This window comes from Nyctereutes procyonoides, unplaced genomic scaffold (genome assembly GCF_905146905.1).
Source record: "Nyctereutes procyonoides isolate TBG_1078 unplaced genomic scaffold, NYPRO_anot_genome, whole genome shotgun sequence".
Lineage (NCBI taxonomy): Eukaryota > Metazoa > Chordata > Mammalia > Carnivora > Canidae > Nyctereutes > Nyctereutes procyonoides.
Genome location: NW_026575139.1, coordinates 22,305,134 through 22,323,095, shown reverse-complemented (window position 1 = coordinate 22,323,095; position 17,962 = coordinate 22,305,134). Strand labels below are relative to the sequence as shown.

General features: G+C 56.6%; 1 protein-coding gene across 1 annotated transcript; it reads right to left on the bottom strand.

Moving 5' to 3' along the window:
- Nucleotides 1-954: 954 nt before the first annotated feature.
- Nucleotides 955-17,306, bottom strand: ISM2 (isthmin 2). The gene is made up of 5 exons (XM_055303610.1): nt 17,107-17,306; nt 8,264-8,506; nt 6,225-6,579; nt 2,398-2,980; nt 955-998 (listed from the first exon to the last, which is right to left on the bottom strand). Exons 1-4 carry the CDS (start codon nt 17,230-17,232, stop codon nt 2,463-2,465), a joined length of 1,242 nt encoding a protein of 413 aa, XP_055159585.1. The 5' UTR covers nt 17,233-17,306; the 3' UTR covers nt 955-998; nt 2,398-2,462.
- Between the last annotated feature and the right edge of the window lie 656 nt (nt 17,307-17,962).

Here is a 17,962-nt window from a genome sequence, read left to right as displayed (position 1 = left end):
CTGTTTGGGAGAGGAAGAACAGCTAGTCAAGACGGTGACCTCACCAACACTGGACCCAAACAGGGTGATGCCCCTCTGCCCCGCCCCTGGGGCTCTGGTAAACTGATGGCTCCTAAAATCCTCCTTTTAGCAGGGTCAGTGACCCCTCCATCACTGTTTCTCCCCCCACACACCTGTGCCCTGAGCCCGCAGCCACCTGCACAGTGCCTCTTTCTCCTTTGTAGACTTTGAATAAACACCATTTTAGAGGTGACCTGCTCTCCAGCCCCTTTGTCTTCTGTCATCTAGGGCCTGACATAGTAGCAGTTTCGTCTGTCACTTACAGATCAAAAATGTGGCCGGCCAAACTCAATTTGGGTAATCGACAGACACTAGGTACAGATTTAATTTAGACAATGTGTTTAAGTGTCAAGGTAAGTTATATTAGAAAGGAGGGAATGAGCAGATGCCTATGAAAACGGACTCTAGGATGTCTTTATCTTCCCATTTAATAAAAAGTTTCTGCTGGGGCACTTGGGTGGCTCAGTCGGTTGGGTGGCCAATTCTTGATTTCAGCTCTGGTCATGATCTCAGGGTCCTGGAACGGAGCCCCCTCTCAGGCTCTGCACTCAGCATAGAGTCTGCTTGGGATTCCTTCTCTCCTTCTCCCTCTGCTCCTCCTCCCACTCATTCTTTCTCTCAAATAAATTTTTAAAAAATTTCCGCTAAAGGATAATTAAAATACCTTGATTTCCCCAGATGAGAGAAAGGGACTGAATTTGGATCCCATCTGGTGACTTGATCCAGTGTCTCTGGCCCTGTAATATTTTAGTTGTGCCACAGTATTTTTAGACTGTGGTCCAGGACCAGACTAATAAACTTACCTCCAGGTGTGATGGTTATGGAAACATCTGGCTCTCTGAGCATCTCTAGGCGATGGCTCTGGACACACCTTGTCTCATCCTACTTTCTGATGTGTCTTTGTTCTTCCCCAAATGCCAGGAGTGACAGTGCAGGGTCTGTTAAGGGGAGCAACCAAGGCAGGGTACAGGTCCACTTCCGTCATCTTCTCGGTGTAATCCTTTGGCAACCCTATGTCAGATCCCCTGGCAGCAAACCACATCCACTGGAGTGCATGCAACTTACCTCTGACTTGGAAGTCCTCCTGTCCCCAAGAACTAGTGAAGGTGCCCCTGAGGTCCAGCCAGCTCCTCCCTGCCTCCCAGGCAACTCTATAGAAGTGTGAGTAGGGATAACTCACATCTACATCTAACCTCTGCACTTTGGGAGCTCTGCCCGCCCAGCTGGGTTAGGGAGTCACAACGCTGGGGGGCTTGGCTTGGGCTGCAAACAGGGCTCCCTATACCTCTACTGAGGCTCCACATTCTTCATCAAACAGAATTTGAAAATAAAGTGCTTTATTGCTGAGGATCACAAAGAGCTTCAGGGCAGCTATCTAGGAGCTGAGGTCCCCACCTTTTGGATCTTTTGTGAACAGGACAGTTGGGACTTCAGCATTTCAACCCCACAGAAGGCAAGAAAGTATGGTTTGAGGGGGGTGGTGAGAGGGGCAGGGAAGAAGCACAAGGTGTGCTAGGAGAGCTGCTTATGTGCAGCTCTGAGCTCGGGGCATGCAATCACATCCACTTGGGAGCATGAAGTGGGCCATGGTGGGAGTATTGACACCACAGAAATGACCCGAATCTGGGCATCCCTGCCACCACGCCTGACCAGAGAACTGTTTTACCAGTTCCCCATGGTGCACACTCTCCCAAGTCGGTTGTGAGTGCACCCCAAGCCTGCTGGCTGTGCCCATTCCGGCAGCACCATCTCCCAGGCCCTCACACTCCTACAACCCAGAAAGAACAGAGGTGCTGGACAAAGAAAGGGACTCGAATGGGTTGACCCATTCCCTGCCTGGAGCCAGCCCTTGTCTAGGTCGCCTCAGCCTGACTGTCCTCATTCGGCCCCACTGGTTGACTTCCACCCTACACCAAAGTGGTGTCCACCAAAAGGCAGCTTGGAGCAGAGGATAACCTCTAACAGGGACCTGGTCTTGGTGTGTGATGACTCCCAGCAGGTGGGGGACAAGGACCTCTAACAACCACCCAGAGAGGAGGCTAGGCTGCTCACTAGGCTGGCTGTCCACCTCCCAGCACAGGTCAGGGTGTGCGTGGAGAGCCCGGCTCTCACCTGTGCCCAGAGCCACTGATGGCAGAAGAGCCCAGCTCAGGGGCAGAGGGAGGAAATGAGGGGCGAGGCTGGGACAGCGCTCCCAGGGGTCAGGAGAGGGCAGCCCCCGCAGACACACATTTCCCCGTCCACCCAGTGACCTCAGGGGGCTGAGCTCCCTCCCGCACCCCAGGCCCTGTACCCTCCACCACGTCCCCAACCCCGCACGGACACCGGGCTGCTGACCTGCCCTGGGTTCACAGGCAGAGGCAGGGGCAGAGGCAGGGTGAGGGCCGCGCCGCGGGCCCCTGCTAGTACTCCTTGGCCTCCTGCAGCTGCGCCAGGTACTCCTCCTCGGGAGGGTTGTCGGCGCAGGCCCGGCCGTTGTTGGGGGGCCGCGCGGCGTGGACGCGGCTCCAGTCCCCCTTGCAGAGGATCCAGGGCAGCGTGTCCACCTTGAAGTGCAGCTCCGGCGAGAAGTCGGTGCTGACCAGGTCGGGGGCGCCTGCGCCCTTGCCCCGCGTCAGCAGCCGGCTGCCCGCGTCGTAGCAGCAGTGCTGGGCGGCCAGGGTGCTGCTCTCCACCGACCGCAGCGAGCGCAGGCAGAAGCGCGCCGTGGGCTGGTACACGTCCAGGCGCTCCCGCGGGCCGCTGGCGTCCCTCCAGCGGAAGCTGCGGCCCCGGCGCTCGTCCTGCAGGCTCACGGCGCGGGCCTCGGCCTCCAGCGGGTACGCGCACGGGCAGCTGGGCAGGTCCTGCAGCACCCGGCGCAGGTACTCGGCCAGGAAGTCGCTCTTGCAGTTCAGCCACTTCTCGCAGCTGTCCACATCTGCAGGGGGGGTGGGGGGGACGGGTCAGCCCCCTGGTGGAGGGGGCAGCTGATCGAGGGCCGAGGCCTGGATGCCTGGACAGAGTAGGCCCCACCGCTGAGCTGGGTGCGGCCGGCCAGGCCTCCCCCGAACGACAGAGAGGGGCTCCCGCCCGCCACCCAGGAAGCAAGAGGCAGCCACTCAATGGATGCTGGCCCAGGGGCCTGGGCGCTGAGTGCGGCCAGGGCGTCTCCCTTCACCCCCTGGATGGTGGGAAAGATCTGGGATCTTGGGGAAGGAGCTGGGGTGATGGGGGCGGCATAGACAGCTGTCTTAAGCCAGTGGTAAGAAAGCGTTGCACTGTCTTCACCATCGATCCACTCTTGTTCTTACCTCCTTCTCAGGCTCACTCTGTGTCCCACTGTGGCCCCCTCTGTCTGTGCTGTCCTCCTCCCTTCTCTCTCTTGGACATGTGGCCTCTGACTCTGGCCACACAGAACAAATTGCTCCTTCGTCTCTGCCCCAGAACTTCTGGGCACGCTCTGCACGGCGCAGTGCTGAAGTTGGTCATGTGTGCCTCTCCTCCTAGGACCCGAGCTCCTCGAGGGCAAATCCCCAGCCTCAGCCTTCCAGGAATCCCCTGCCCTGCACAGCACCAGGCGCGCCACCCCAGCTCAGGATGCTTCTCGGTATTGAGCACAGGCAGCTGCCTACCTCCTTGTGGGGTGCAAGTGACCTCAAGAGATGCAGAGGCTGAATATCCTAGTCAAAGCCCAGCCTGCTCCCAAGCTGCTGGAAGGAGCAGTTCTAAACTCCTGGCCCCTGACCTGTTTCTGCCAGGACCCCTTCCCACACAGAGCCTGCCCGGGTACCCCTGAGTGATCAGTTGTGGAAGCCGGGATATCCCCCTCCCATCCTGCAGCCAGGCAGAAGGGGCCCCACAGCGTGATCTCCAGGTTCTGTGGCTCCCATCAGGACCCTCTTCCCAGCAGGAATATCAGGCTGAGAAAGGTCAGTGGCCTGGTTAGGGGGACCTAGAAATCCTAGGGCCCCTTTTCTGGGGAGGCTAATCTTCCAGCTGGAACATGTACTTTGTCTCTGTGGATGGAGGTGAGATTGTCTGTGCATGATACTCCGCCCTCCCCATGAGGTTCTCCCCCAACCCCAGGAGCAGGGCATAGCTCCTCACTGACCTGGGCCGAGCATGTCCGTAGCATTGTGGGCCAGGGGCTGCTACCCCTCACTGGGGAAGCCCAAGGGGTCCTTCTCCTCGGTGCCTTTGGGAAGAGAGGAGGCCAGACTGGCGGGGCCCCGGGGCACCTCTGTGCTCCCAGCGGGGAAGCCCAGCCCTCACCAGGCTCTTTTGGTGGCCACAGCATCCGGGATGGGCCTGGGCCGAGGCAGGACCACCACATTTGTGAGTTTCCTGCATCTCCTCCCTCAGCACCCCTCAAACAAGGCCCGCAGCAGTGTAAGCTGCTGCCTCTGCAGGCTCCAGGGCGCGGCTCCTCTCACCAGGACAAGGGGGCAGGTCGCAGACTGGGGACTCAGCGGCACTGCAGGCCTAGCCGCAGGGACGAGTCCTCCTCTGGCTGCCGCTGCTGCAGCTCCCACTGCAGGGAAACCAGGGGTTCCACTCCTCTGGAAGCTCATCATCTGGGTCAAGGCAGGGAGCCAAGGGTGACTGGGCACCGGTGCCAATTAGCAGAAGGCGCCCCGTCCTCAGGAGGACGCCGCCCATGCCAGGGCTCCCAGCCTAGTGGACAAAGCGTGGGCTGGATCTCAGCCCCTACCTGTCCCTCAGCTGGGGGCCCCTGTAGAGTGGACCCCCGTGCGAATCATGTCAGTCAAAACCATGGCCAACAAGACTGCCCTGGCACTGGGATATAAAGGAAGTTCCTGACTTCCCACATTAGAGGCCCTGTCCTGGTCTGAGGAGCCTGATATACACCATGACTGCACGTACAGCCCTCTGGCTGCACAGGGTTGAGACCTGGGGGATAGGGGGTGTCTGTGGAACCCCCAAAACACTGACATAGCCAACTCTCTTCTCACTTCCCAGGCAGGTCTGAGCAGGCAGGTACCAAGAGTTTAAAGAAAATTAATAGGAGAAAAGTTGAAAAGGCATGAAAATTCTGCTAGTTTACATTATTTGGTGAATGGGGGAAAGTCTGCTGTGCCTTAGTCTTAATCATGGCACCACCGTCCAAGGACGAAACACCAGGGGCTCTGGGGAGAATGGCTGCAACTGCACATGAAACAGGTCCATGCCCAGGGAAACCTGAAGTGCAGCATAAAAAAAAAAAGAACTGGGGGGTCACCTGGGTGGTTCAGCGGTTGAGCTCAAGGCATGATCCTGGGATCCCAGGATCAAGTCCTACATCAGGCTCCCCATGGGGAGCCTGCTTCTCCCTCTGCCTGTGTCTCTGCCTCTCTGTGTCTCTCATGAATAAATAAATAAAATCTTTAAAAAAAAAAAAAGAACTGGGGGCTGGCCAGGCATGAGGGAGCATTTTCTAGACTGTTTGTGCTGTTCTGTTGTTTTCCAATAAAAACAACCAATATTTAGTTTACTATATGCTGGCACTTTACGTGTATTAACTCACTTAATACCCTCTACCCCCAGTCTCCATTTTAGAGAGGCAGGAAATGAGGCACAGAGAGGTTAAGTAACTTGTCCAAGGCCACTCAGCTGGAAGCGGCAGAGCCAAGATTCAAACCGACACAGTCTGAAAACAAGGTCAGTTGTAGGGCAGCCCCGGTGGCTCAGCGGTTTAGCGCCGCCTTCAGCCTGATCCTGGAGACCTGGGATCGAGTCCCACGTCGGGCTCCCTGCATGGAGCCTGCTTCTCCCTCTGCCTGTGTCTCTGCCTCTCTCTCTCTGTGTCTCTCATGAATAAATAAATACAATCTTTAAAAAAAAAAAAACAAGGTCAGTTGTGACTGGTGGGGTTTATAATATTTCCTGATTTGTTGGCAACTGATAGCTAGGAATATATATAAAATTAACAAATGTCCATTTTGTTTAGGGTGTCTCAGGGCCGTTGCGAAGGTCAAATGTTTGGGGGAAAAAAAACCTCCAAATTTTGCAAGCTATGGGTGATGTTGCTACTTAGGGGGTGATGGTGTTTCTATAAGCCTAAACCCCGGGTTTCCACAGCTGTCCCTGCTCAGGAAGCTCTCAGGACTCTCTCAAGCCCCATTTCCACTCAGGACCTCCAGATGCAGCTGCCCGGGATGCCAAGATGGGGGAGGGGTGCTCACCATAGCCATCCGGCTCCTTGAAGGCCCAGTCCCCAGGGGCCAGCCAGCCCTGCTCCCAGCTGCCTGTGGCCCCACTGAACCCAAGCTCCTCCTCGTCATCGCTGTCCTCCTGGTCCTCACTCTCGCTGTACTCTACAGGGTAATCCTCCTCCACCTCCTCTTCCTCCTCCTCTTCTTCCCCTGGGGCTCTGCCCTTGAGATCAGTCCTTCCCTCCTCGCCCTCTAGGTACCCCCAGAATAGGGGCCAGAAGAGCTCCTTGGTGGGTAGCCAGCTTGAGGCATCCTGTGGCCAGCGATTGCTGGGTAGGTCCATCTCCACCTCGGCCTGCGGATCCTCCACCACCTCGATGGTCACCTGCAGAGGGTCAGACATAGGCCGGCCAGTGAAGGAGGGCTCAGAGCAAGACTCCAAGGGGAGGTGAGGTGACAAGCAAGGGGGGTCAGGGGTAGAGGCCCCACCTTCCCTCCAAACCACCTCATTCTCTTCACCAAACTTCCTGGCTTCCCAGGGCCCATGAGGTCACAATTTAAGACTTGGCTGCATCAGAATCAAATCACCTCGATATTTCAGACTCCTTGACCCAACTATAAACATGTTTTTAACTAACTGGGGCCAGGCATGGTGGCTTTAACACGTGCCAGGCTAGAGACCCACTAGTTTAAGAGAAGCTGGCTGTGAACTGTGACTCCAGCAGCCTGCAGGCTGCCCACCCTCAGGAGCCATTAACAGCCCTGGGGCTCACTGTAGGACTGGAAACTAATGCGAAGATAGCAAGCTTCCATAGTGGCCCCTGGTCAGGGGAGGTGGTGGTAGGGGGCGTGTAAGGGAGGGTAGGGAGGGTCCCCCCACTTGCCATACTGTGGCCGGAAAATAAGGACCATAAAATCATTTATGTGAAAGTGAACTTTGCAGACATTATCTTGGGCTATTATAAAATAATATGAGGTTACAGGGACACCTGGGTGGCTCAGCGGTTGGGGGTCTGCCTTCAGCTCAGGGCGTGATCCTGGGGTCCCAGGATCAAGTCCCACATTGGGCTCCTTGCATGGAGCCTGCTTCTCCCTCTGCCTGTGTCTCTGCCTCTTTCTCTCTCTCTCTCTCTCTCTGTCATGAATAAGTAAATCTTTATAAAATAAAATAAAATAAAATAGTATGAGGTTACTGAACAAAATTGGGGGGAAAATCAGCAAAATATAATGAAAAAAATTAAAATCACCCACACTCCATCTCTGACACATAACATTTTGATGATTAAACTTCCAGGTTTTACACACACACACACACACACACACACTTTTTTTTTTTAAGATTTATTTATTTATTCATGATAGAGAGAGAGAGAGGGAGAGAGGCAGAGACACAGGAGGAGGGAGAAGCAGGCTCCATGCTGGGAGCCCGACGTGGAACTCGATCCCAGGACTCCAGGATCGCGCCCTGGGCCAAAGGTAAGGGCTAAACCGCTGAGCCACCCAGGGATCCCCACACACACACTTTTAAACAATTTTAGAATATTAGATTTTACATTTTTGGGGCCTTTTCTCTTTTCATGAAAGTGTTTGGCAAACTGTAGATGCTGCTACCATCCGGGATTGAGGCCTGGTGTGGAAAACATAAACTAGAATCCCACTGGCCCCATAGAGCCCCTCGGGGGCAGCCCCCCACTACCAGCCCATCCTATTGTGCACTCAACCAACCCTGCAGTAAGGGTTGGGCCTGGGGGAAGGCGACAGGTCCCTCCCCACCCCATATTCCCGGAAGCCTCTGCTGCTCACGAAGCTTCTCTATTCGTTTGGTCCCCATGACGGCCCTGCCAGGGCTGTTTGTCCCTTGCCATGGACTAGAAAACCCAGGCTCAGGGGCCCTGCGCCCTGCTCAGTCTGAAGCTGGGAAGTGGAGGAGGGGTACTCCCACAACTCCATCTTCTGTGACCCAAACAGGACCCCTGCCCTCCAAGGAAGGATGGGGACACCTGACCTCAGGGTGGAGCCCTTCAGCCTAGCTCCTCTCTGGATGTCCACGGTCCTCCTGTAGCTCTCACCTGGATGTTGGGGTTTGGGGCACTCAAGTCTGTGTTGGCCAATCCTGGCAGCTTCTGCAGCTCAAGCAGCAAGGGAGCATCCTCCAGGGTCCTGGGAGGGGTCGCCTTGTCTGGGCTCAGGGCTGCTGGCTCACTGAGAGCCCGGCGCCTGTGCCGGCGTGGCCCTGCCTGGAAGCGGGTTCTGGGGAGCGGTGGGATCCCCTCTTCTTCCCTAGGAGAGCTGCAATCTGGGGAGGCTGGTACCTGAAGGAGAGAGGTGGGAGGGAGGGGTGACTGGGCAGTTAATAGACCACATGCCTCAGAGTCCCCCAGGGCCCCTCCCCCGGAACAGACAGGGGGGCCTCCTGTCAGTAGGAAGCCCCAGAAAGGCCGGCAGGGAAGTGAGGGGCAGACCTGGGCCTTCCCCCAGCAGGCCACTGGCCCTCCCAAGCTGTCCACGTGGGGGGGCTGTATTCCTTAGCATCTCCACCCACTGCTACCCTCCTCCACCCGCCCACCTGGGGCCTGGCACCTTTGCCCACTCCAGGTGCTGGTCCAGCTGCCTATCTGCCACTTAATTCCCCACACCGGCCAGCGCCGTAGGGTCCACACTGGGACCGTCCCTGCTTCTGCTCAGATAGTAAAAGACTCTGGTTGTCTCCGACTCTGCTCAGACAGTGGGACACTGGGGAGTCCATCCACCTACTTGTGGGCTGCAGCCATTGCTCAGGTCTCTACCACAGGACGGGAAGAGCACTGTCCAGAGCTGCCTTTCTGAGTCTCAGGGGCTGGGAGCCTCTGGATTCCGCTCTGCTCGGTCCACAGCCTTGACCCCATCTCCCACCTCATATCTGAAGCGGTGTGAAAAAACACAGGTCTGGACAGTCAGATCAGCTTGGGCTCAAGTCCCAGCTCTGCCTCTTACTAGCTCATTCAACTTGATGTACAAAATGAGGATAATTCTTACCTGGAAGGACTGTCATAATTTCAACCATTTCCACAGCATCTGTGTGCCAGGCATTATTATTTTTTTAAGATTTTATTTATTTATTAGAAAGAAAGAGAGAGAGAGAGAGAGAGAGAGAGAGAGACAGGCAGAGGGAGAAGCAGGCTCTATGCAGGAAGCCTGATGTGGGACTCGATCCCAGGTCTCCAGGATCATGGCCTGGGCTGAAGGCGGCACTAAACTGCTGAGCCACCCGGGCTGCCCGCTGGGCATTATTCTAAACACTTAATCACTCATTTCATCCTCCCAACAACCCTCAGAGGTAGGTGCTAGCTGTCATCTCCACATGGACAATTGAAACTAAAACACAGAGAAGGCAAGTAACTTGCCCAAGGTCACACAGACATTTTAGTGGTAGAGCCAGGATTTGAACCAGAGAGTCTGGGCCTACAGCCCACATTCTTTTTTTTTTTTTTTAAGGGTTTACTTTTAAGTGATCTCTACACCCAACGTGGGGTGCAAAGCCACAACCCTGAGATCGAGAATCACAAGCTCTACCAGCTGAGCCAGCCAGGCGCCTCAGAGCCCACACTCCTAACCGTTACCCTCTGACACTACAGGCAGGAGTGTGCAGAGTCTACTTCACATTTCAGAGGCTTACTCAGCCTAGTTTCTCACTATGACTTTCTTTCCTTGGGTTGGAAAAGAGAATCAGAACCTTCTCCCTTTTAGCCCCCTCCCTTCAGTCTTCCGCAGACACCTGGCTCCAAGGCTTCTGCATTAATCACTGTGGGCCCTTCCGACCCTGGCCCTGGTGTCTGCTGCTGAGTCTGTGTGCTCTGGTCTAAACAGACAGGCTGGATGAGCAGAGGATGGACAGATGAGTAATAGAATGACTCGGCCCCTTCGCTGACCAGTCGGGGAGGCCTGGCACATCCGCATATCCTTCCTTCCTGGCAGCTCCTACCCATAATGCCACCAAAGCCCTAACTGTCCCCATGCCTGGTTCAGCGGCTCTTCTGTCGCCTCTGGGGTATGAAGACAGGCAGTCTCAGGACATCAGGACTTCAGAGTCTGCAGCCTTCCTGGCTGATGTGGATGTTGCTGCCTTGTGAGCAAATAGGGGAGTGGTTCTCATCTGAGGACATCTGGCAATGTCTGGAGACATTTGAGGTTGTCACAATCAGAGAGGAATGCTACTGGCCCTGGTGGGTGAGGCCAGAGATCCCACGACACACAGGACAGCCCCCACAAAAATTACCCAGCTCAGAATGTCACCAATGCTGTGGTTAAGAAGTTCTGCTCCTGGGGGGCCTGGCTGGGTCAGTCAGAAGGGCATGTGATACTTGATCTCAGCATCATGAATTTGAGTTCCACCCTGGGTATAGAGATTACTTAAATACATACATATGTGGATAAATAAACTTTAAAAAAGAAAGAAACCCTGCCCTGAAGTCAGGCTGCTTAGGTCTAAATCCCTGAATAGCCTGCTTCTGACCTGTGGGACCCTGACAGGGGACATAACCTCTGTAAGCATCCTTATCTGTAAAACAGGAACAGTGATGGGAAAGACCTGGTACCCAGCAGGTGCTCAGAATGTTTGTTTCCAGCCCTCTTTAACCTCGCCACTCCTTGGTGCCCAGGTGGACCAGATGAAGAGCAAAGGCCATAGGAAGCCATGGCTAAACATCACAGCCACACACTCCACCCTCCTCTGGAGCCACTCTTGGAGCCTCCTGCCTGTGTTTCAGGCCCGAGGGAAACCCAGGAGTGGAGTAGAGGGGGGACATCAGTCTTAGTTTGGGTTTCTTCAGAAGCCAACCCTGACAAAGAATTCAAGGGCAACCTGTTCCTTTGGAAGGTGATTCCAAGAGACACCAGCAGAGAGCAGGGGCCAGGGGCATGAGTCAGGGACAGGAGGCAGCTAATAAAGAACGCTCCATCAAGATAGTGACCGTGGTGGACAAGTGGAGCTCAGCTCCCACTTAGGTGCTTCAGTCACTCCCCCAGAAGCGAGGACCTGGGCCACATACCTACAGATCCCACCAGTCATTGGTTGAGGGCTGCCCGGTGGAGGAGAGGATGTGTTCCCCAGGCACCTCAGGCTTGCCATGTACAGCTCAGAACAGGCCCTCTGGCAGCTGGACACTGGCAATCGGAAGTAAGGCCTGTAGGGATATGGGCAGAGTCCCCAGAGCTCTGACTTGTATTGTCTGAGCACATCTTCCCTACCAGCCCTGGGCTAGGCCATTTATGCACCTCCTATCACCCCAGCTAGAGCACAGGTAGGACTCTTTGCTCTATTCCTGCTGTATCCTGTGCCTAGCACAGTGCCTGGTACACAGGAAGAGCTCAGTAAATCATTGCTGAGTGACTGGATGAAGGCGAGCAACCCCGAGAGCTGAATGTGACTGTCTCTAGGTTAATGATGAGGCTATGGAGGCTCAGACAGGGGAAGGGATTTGTGTGAGGTCACCATAGCCACAGTATCGGAGCTTGGGTTCGAACTCAGCTCAGCCTGATGTCAACACCCATGCACGGGTGCATGCACGGCGACAACCCTTTGTGTGCACCACCTCTGTACTCACAAAGCACTTCCACTTTTGTCATCTTGCTGGCGGCTGAATGTAGTGGTAATGAGTATAGGTTGGAGGCCACACGGCCTGGGTTCAAATCCCAATTTGTACATTTACAAGCTGTGACCTCGGGCAGGTTAACCCAACCTGTGCTTGCCCTACATCCTCCCTCCATAAATTAAGGACAGGGCAGTCTCTGCCTTGTATGGTTGCTGAGGTAGAACGACGGTTGCCTCAAACATGGCAAGTGTGAGGTGAGCCTTACCTAGAGTGGTGACAGATGGTTTTAGGGAGACAGGAGACTAGCCCCTCTCACCAGGCACCATTAGTTCTTCACATCTTAATTGGTCTGAAGTCCCCAGCACCGCCACTGACGCAGGAACTCGGAGGGGGTGTGTATTCCCGTGGCCTGAATTCTGAGGCTCCGGCACACTCAAGGACACCTGTCCTATCCCACAGGACCACCTCCCCCATCTGCTACGCTGGCATGTGGAGCTTCCCGCTTGTACAAATACCCAAGTCTTTTCTTTTGGGGAAAGGTGTCAATGCCCAGATAGACAGGAGATGTATAGATATATGCCAAGATCTGTTCCCACGGTTCTCTCTCTCTCTCTCTCTCTCTCTCTCACACACACACACACACACACACACACAGGCCCATGTGTATCCCCTCCAGGCTTGGCCCGGCAGCCCTGCCCCATGTGTTTCTAGTTAACAGAAAGCCCCCGTGCGTACAGGCCTCCCCGTGCTGCATGGACCTGCCCGCTCGCCTGCTTCAGCACCCGCACCATTCCCCTGACCTCCCTTCCCTCCGCCTCAGGGGTCAGGAACTGCTCTGGACGATGAAACCCAGTGGCCAGGTGCAGCCCAGCACCTCCGTCCCTGCAGCCCCAGCTCCTGAGGCCCACCGGTACAGACCCAGGCCGCACACACGGTCACCCCAGCCTCCCGGGGGGGCTGGAGACCTAAGCACTCAACAGCAGCTGCCCCTTTAGGTAGGCCAGAGGACCAGAGGCAGAGGAGGGGCTGGACTTCGCGCCCCCCACCCCCACTGGCACGCACTAATCCAGCCCACCTTGCACCCAGCGGAGACCTCAGAGCTCCTCACTCTAATAAGAGTACGACCGAGAGCGCACCCTGCAAGCATCAGGCCTGGCTTCACGCCATGTGCCCTGGGGACTGGCACAGGCTCTGCAGCTGATTTATTTTATTTTTTATTTTTTTAAAAGATTTTATTTATTTATTCATAGAGACACACACACACAGAGAGAGAGAGAGAGGCAGAGACTGGCAGAGAGAGGCACAAGCAGGCTCCATGCAGGGAACCTGACACGGGACTCGATCCCAGGTCTCCAGGACCATACCCCAGGCTGCAGGCGGCGCTAAAGAGCTGCACCACGGGGGCTGCCCTCTGCAGCTGATTTAACGCTCTGCTGCTGCCATCTTGAAACGCTTAGAGGCCCCAAGTTCTCATTCTGCCCTGGGCCCCTCCAACTCTAGTCAGCGCTGCCATGCAGGCTCTGTGTACTGACTCACTGACGTCTCACAACCCTTTGGGCAGGTGCTAGCATCATCCTCACTTAATAGATGGGGCAGCCAAGGCTCAGGGAGGTAAGGGAACTTGGCTGGGGCCACACAGGGGGCTGGCAGTACAGGACTCGAGGCCGATGGTCTGGCTGGAGGGTCTGTGTGCTTATGCCTTGGGCTTGATCAACTCCAGGCAAGGGCTGAACCTTCCGGTTTGCCGACTGCCACTCAGGTGCAGAATGTGCCCAATGCCCAAAACAGGAGAGCAGGATGTTCTACTTTTCACATCCACCTTTCCCTCTGATCTTCATAACCACCAAGTGAGAGGCAAAGGGGAGGACAAGCTTAGGGAACCGAGGGCCAGTGAGGAGCGGACTTGCCCGGGACTCCCCAGCAGCCCAGCCTCCTGGCCCCCATTCCTATTCTTCCCTTTCTCCCTCAACCAGCTTTCCAGTAGTTCCAAATTCTAAGCAGAAAGAACGGTCTGCAGGGAGGGTGACGGTCATGATCAGGGTCAAGGAGGTAGCCAGTTCCGGGCGAAGCCACAAGCTTGACATCACGCACACCTGGGTGCCAGTCCCCCTGGTGACACTCACTCACTGGGCTAGAAAGTGGGCACACCCCAACCAAAGAAGACCAACCTGCAGGAAAATACCTGCTTCTTGGTGCCAGGGCCTGGCAGTGGGACCTTTCAACCCACCCTTCCTGTGACCCAACCCTTGATGCCAGGCAAGTGGCTGCACGATGACCAGGACCGAAGGTGCTGACTCAGCACCCTGACCCATATATTTGTGTGATGCTGCCCCAGGCCGGCAGGCTCCCTCCCCTGTGCCTGAGCTCTTCAACTCTCGGCCCCTACCCTCATACATGCGTCTGTCCATCTGCCCCTGGCGACCAAACCCCTGTGGCTACAGCAGGATCTCCTGCAGCTTTGCCCCATGTGGGACCCTTCATGCGGGACAGTCCGTGCAGCCCGGAGGAGCTGTCCTTTCTCACTTCTCTCTTCCCTAATTCCCCTCTCCATCATCCTCTTGTGGTCTCAAGTCCCCAACCCTGTGCTTCCCCACCTGAGCCCATAAGTCTTCCCTTGCCTGCTCAGGAGGTGGTGGGTGCCAGGGCGAGGTGTCCAGAGGCCCTGGAATAAAGCCAAGCTGGGTTTCAATCCTGGCTCACCACTTACTAGCTGCAGAAGTGCGGGCTAGTTATTAGACCCACTGTCAGTTTTGTCATCCCTAAAATGAGGAGAACAAGACAAAGGACACAACATGCCAGGTGCTGTGGCCGTTTGGGTGGTGTTCTCACCCGAACTAGAGCAGAAGACACCCAAGGCAGAGCTCTGTCATTCTTTGCTCGACTAGCACCCACCAACCCCTTGTAACGACGATGCCACACATGTGTATGGTGCTTTCTCACCCAGCAGGCAGTTCTCTCATTCGATTGTGGGGGTAAACTGAGGCTCAGCAACAGGGTGAGAGGGTGGCACATTTCGTTCATGATGCTGATGATTTTAAGACTTTTCAAGACTTTGGATGACCAGGCTGGGAAGATGCACCATAAGACCCATGGTATAGTTCTTGAAACGACAAACCTGGCTCCTAATCTCAGGCTTACTGGCTCTGTGACTTGATTTTCCCCTCTGGAAAATGGGAATAACACCCAGATCAGAGTGATGTGACAATGAAATAGCATCACATAAAGTACTTTGCACTGACCCTGCAAGGCCCAGGGAAGGCTCATGTCCCTGCAGTCATCCTGTACTTTTAGATTGAGGCCAGTTTATGTTCTTCAGCTTCTTAAAAGTCTTTGGATTGTCAGTTATTTCTGACATATTACCTCAGGCCCCAGAGTAGCAGTCTGTCTTATCTCAACGTGATTTCTTAACTAACACCTTGATGTGGAAGAGCTTTAATACACATCTGAAGCGACGTTTGAGCTGGATGGGATCATGGAGATGACTTAGCCCCTTATTTTAAATGTCAGGAAATCAGGGACACGTGGGTGGCTCAGTGGTTGAGCTTTTGTCTTCAGCTCAGGGCATGATCCCAGGGTCCTGGGATCGAGTCCCGCATTGGGCTCCCGTTATGGAGCCCACTTCTCCCTCTGCCTGTGTCTCTGCCTCTCTGTATCTCTACTGAATAAATAAATAAAATCTTTAAAAAAAAGTCAGGAAATCATCCAAGGAGAATCATACATGAGTTAATGACCCACTGGGAATAGAACCCCAGGCCCTGGGCTCCACACTGTTTTTCCTTCATGGCACTGATTTGCTTTAACATGTTTTTGAGGGTTCCACTAGGCCCTAAATTAGGGCTGAGGATATGCCTTTGGCTCTGAAATAACTGATCCTCGAGGCTGGTCTTGGGGGAAAAATTGGCAAATAAAAAATAAAAAATAATCACAATACAAAGCAGTAAGTATGAAGATAGAAAATACATCAAATGAGTAGGAAAAAATGCCAACTCAATTAATTTTATGACCGCTGTCATCTCCAGCTAGGAGGTGGGACTGGCTGTTCAGTTCCCCTGGATTTGTCTACAACACTGGTTGCCAAAAATGGGGGCGGGGGGGGGGTCGCTCAGGAAACACTGGGCAATGTCTGGGTCTGTCCAGAAGTGGGTGCTACAGGCATCCAGTGGGTCAAGGCCAGGGATGCTGCTAAATACCCTACGATGCACAACAAAGAATTTTACAACCCCAAATGACAGGAGGGTGGAGGTTGAGAGACTCTGCTCTATAGGATATACTCTCAACAAGGGGCAAAAAAAATCTTGGATATTACAATGGTTTGTAACACATCAAAGTACCATAGAACATAGAATCTCTATGGTATTAAAATTTCAGTGGGAAAGGCACTTAGGGGGAAAAATACCCAAAAGTCTCCTTAGCAGGGCAGCATTGAAAAAAAGGTGGATAAAAAAAAAAAAGGAAAAGAAAAAAGGTGGATAAACACCAGTCCACAGAGACCCCACGTGCAGGCCGTTGCTTCCCACCGCCTCTGGAGGGCCTCAGCAGTGTGCGCAGACTAGCCCCCCTAGCTCGGGACTCCTGCACCGCCGGACCTCTCCGTGTCCCCATCTGGAAAATATGAAGAACGGGTCTGTCCGCCTCCTAGAACAGCTCGGTGCATGGAAGAGCCAGGACCCCTGCCACACCAGGCTGCATACCCTGGAGCAGGTCTGGAGGGTTCTGTCCCCAGGGGGAGGAGTGTCCCCTGCAGTCCCCGCAGGAACGGCTGGACTGCCGACCCCTGGGGAAAGGAGGCAGGTTTTGACGGACCCTGGTCCCTCTCCACGTGTCAACCGCTTCCAACTCGCTCCCGTTTTCAGTTGCATCTCCAAATCCCACTCGCAGACCACCCAGGAAGTAGCCCCCCTCCCCCACGACCTAGCGACCTCTTCTGCTCCTCCAAGTACGTGGGAGTATCAAGCTTCCTGGCTGATGTTACCCCCCGCAAGTCGGAAGACCCCACTCACTACCTCATCTCATCTCAATTCCACACCCAAAGGGGCTCAGATCCTTTGCAGGTTTGATTGGAGGCCGCACCGGTGGGTTATTCCGACGGTCGAACCTCGGCAACTCCGCGCGGCGCCGCGTTCCCCCGTCCCCCCGTCCCCCCTCCAAGCTCCTCTGGGAGCGCGGCCCCGGACAGGAGGGCTGCAGGACAGGTTCGCTCAGGGCGCGGCGGCCGCGGGCGGGAGGGGCCGGGCGGCTCCGCGGGGCCCGGCGGCCTGGCCCCCTGCCCCGCCCCCTGCCCCGCGCCCTGCCCCGCGCCCGCCCTCGGGGGTCGCCGCTCGCGCCCCCGCCCCGCCGCTCACCTCCGCCAGCCTCGCGGGGCCCCGGGGCCGCGGCTTCCTCAGGGGGAGCGCCCGGCCCGCGGCCAGCAGCGCCGCCAGCAGCCCCACGCCGAGCAGCAGCCCCGCGCGGCCCGGCAGTCGGGGCATCGTCTCCCTCTCGGCGCCGCTCCCACCGCGCCCCCCGAGCGGCTCCCGCGCGGCCGTTCGCGCCCGGCCTCGCCTCCTCCAGGGCCCGGGGCGCGCGGGGCGGGGGCGGGGCCTCCGGCGGGGCGGGGCCGGTTGCGAGGGCGAGCGGGGGGGGCGGGGCCGTGTTGCGAGGGGCGAGCGGGAGGGGCGGGCCGTGTTGCGAGGGCGAGCGGGGGGGGCGGGGCCGTGTGCGAGGGCGAGCGGGAGGGGCGGGGCCGTGTTGCGAGGGGCGCGGGGAGGGGCGGGGCCTCCGGCGGGGCGGGCCGTGTTGCGAGGGGCGCGGGGAGGGGGCGGGGCCTGTCGCGGGGCGGGGCCGCGGGCGGGGGCGGGCCTGCGGCGCGGGCGGCCGCGGGGGCGCGGGGCAGTGTTGCGGGGGGCGCGGGCCTCCCCTGGAGTCAGCGCCGGATGTCCCCGGGCCGCGGGCGCTGCGGCTCCTCGGGGCGCCCCGACCGTCCGGGCCGGCGGGCGGCTCCCTTACATCTGGCGGCCCCTCCGCCCTCTGTCGCCGCCGCCGACCGCGGGGGGGTCCCAGGACCGGCGACGGAGCGAAGGTGTGCAAGGGCCCCGAGGTGGGGCTGCGGGGTAGGAGGGCCACGAAGTAACTCCTCCCAGGCTCCTCGGCTCCCCTGCTGGAGGCGCGGCCCGGAGGGCCACCTGCCCCCCACCGGGCGCCCGGTTTGCTCGGGACGTT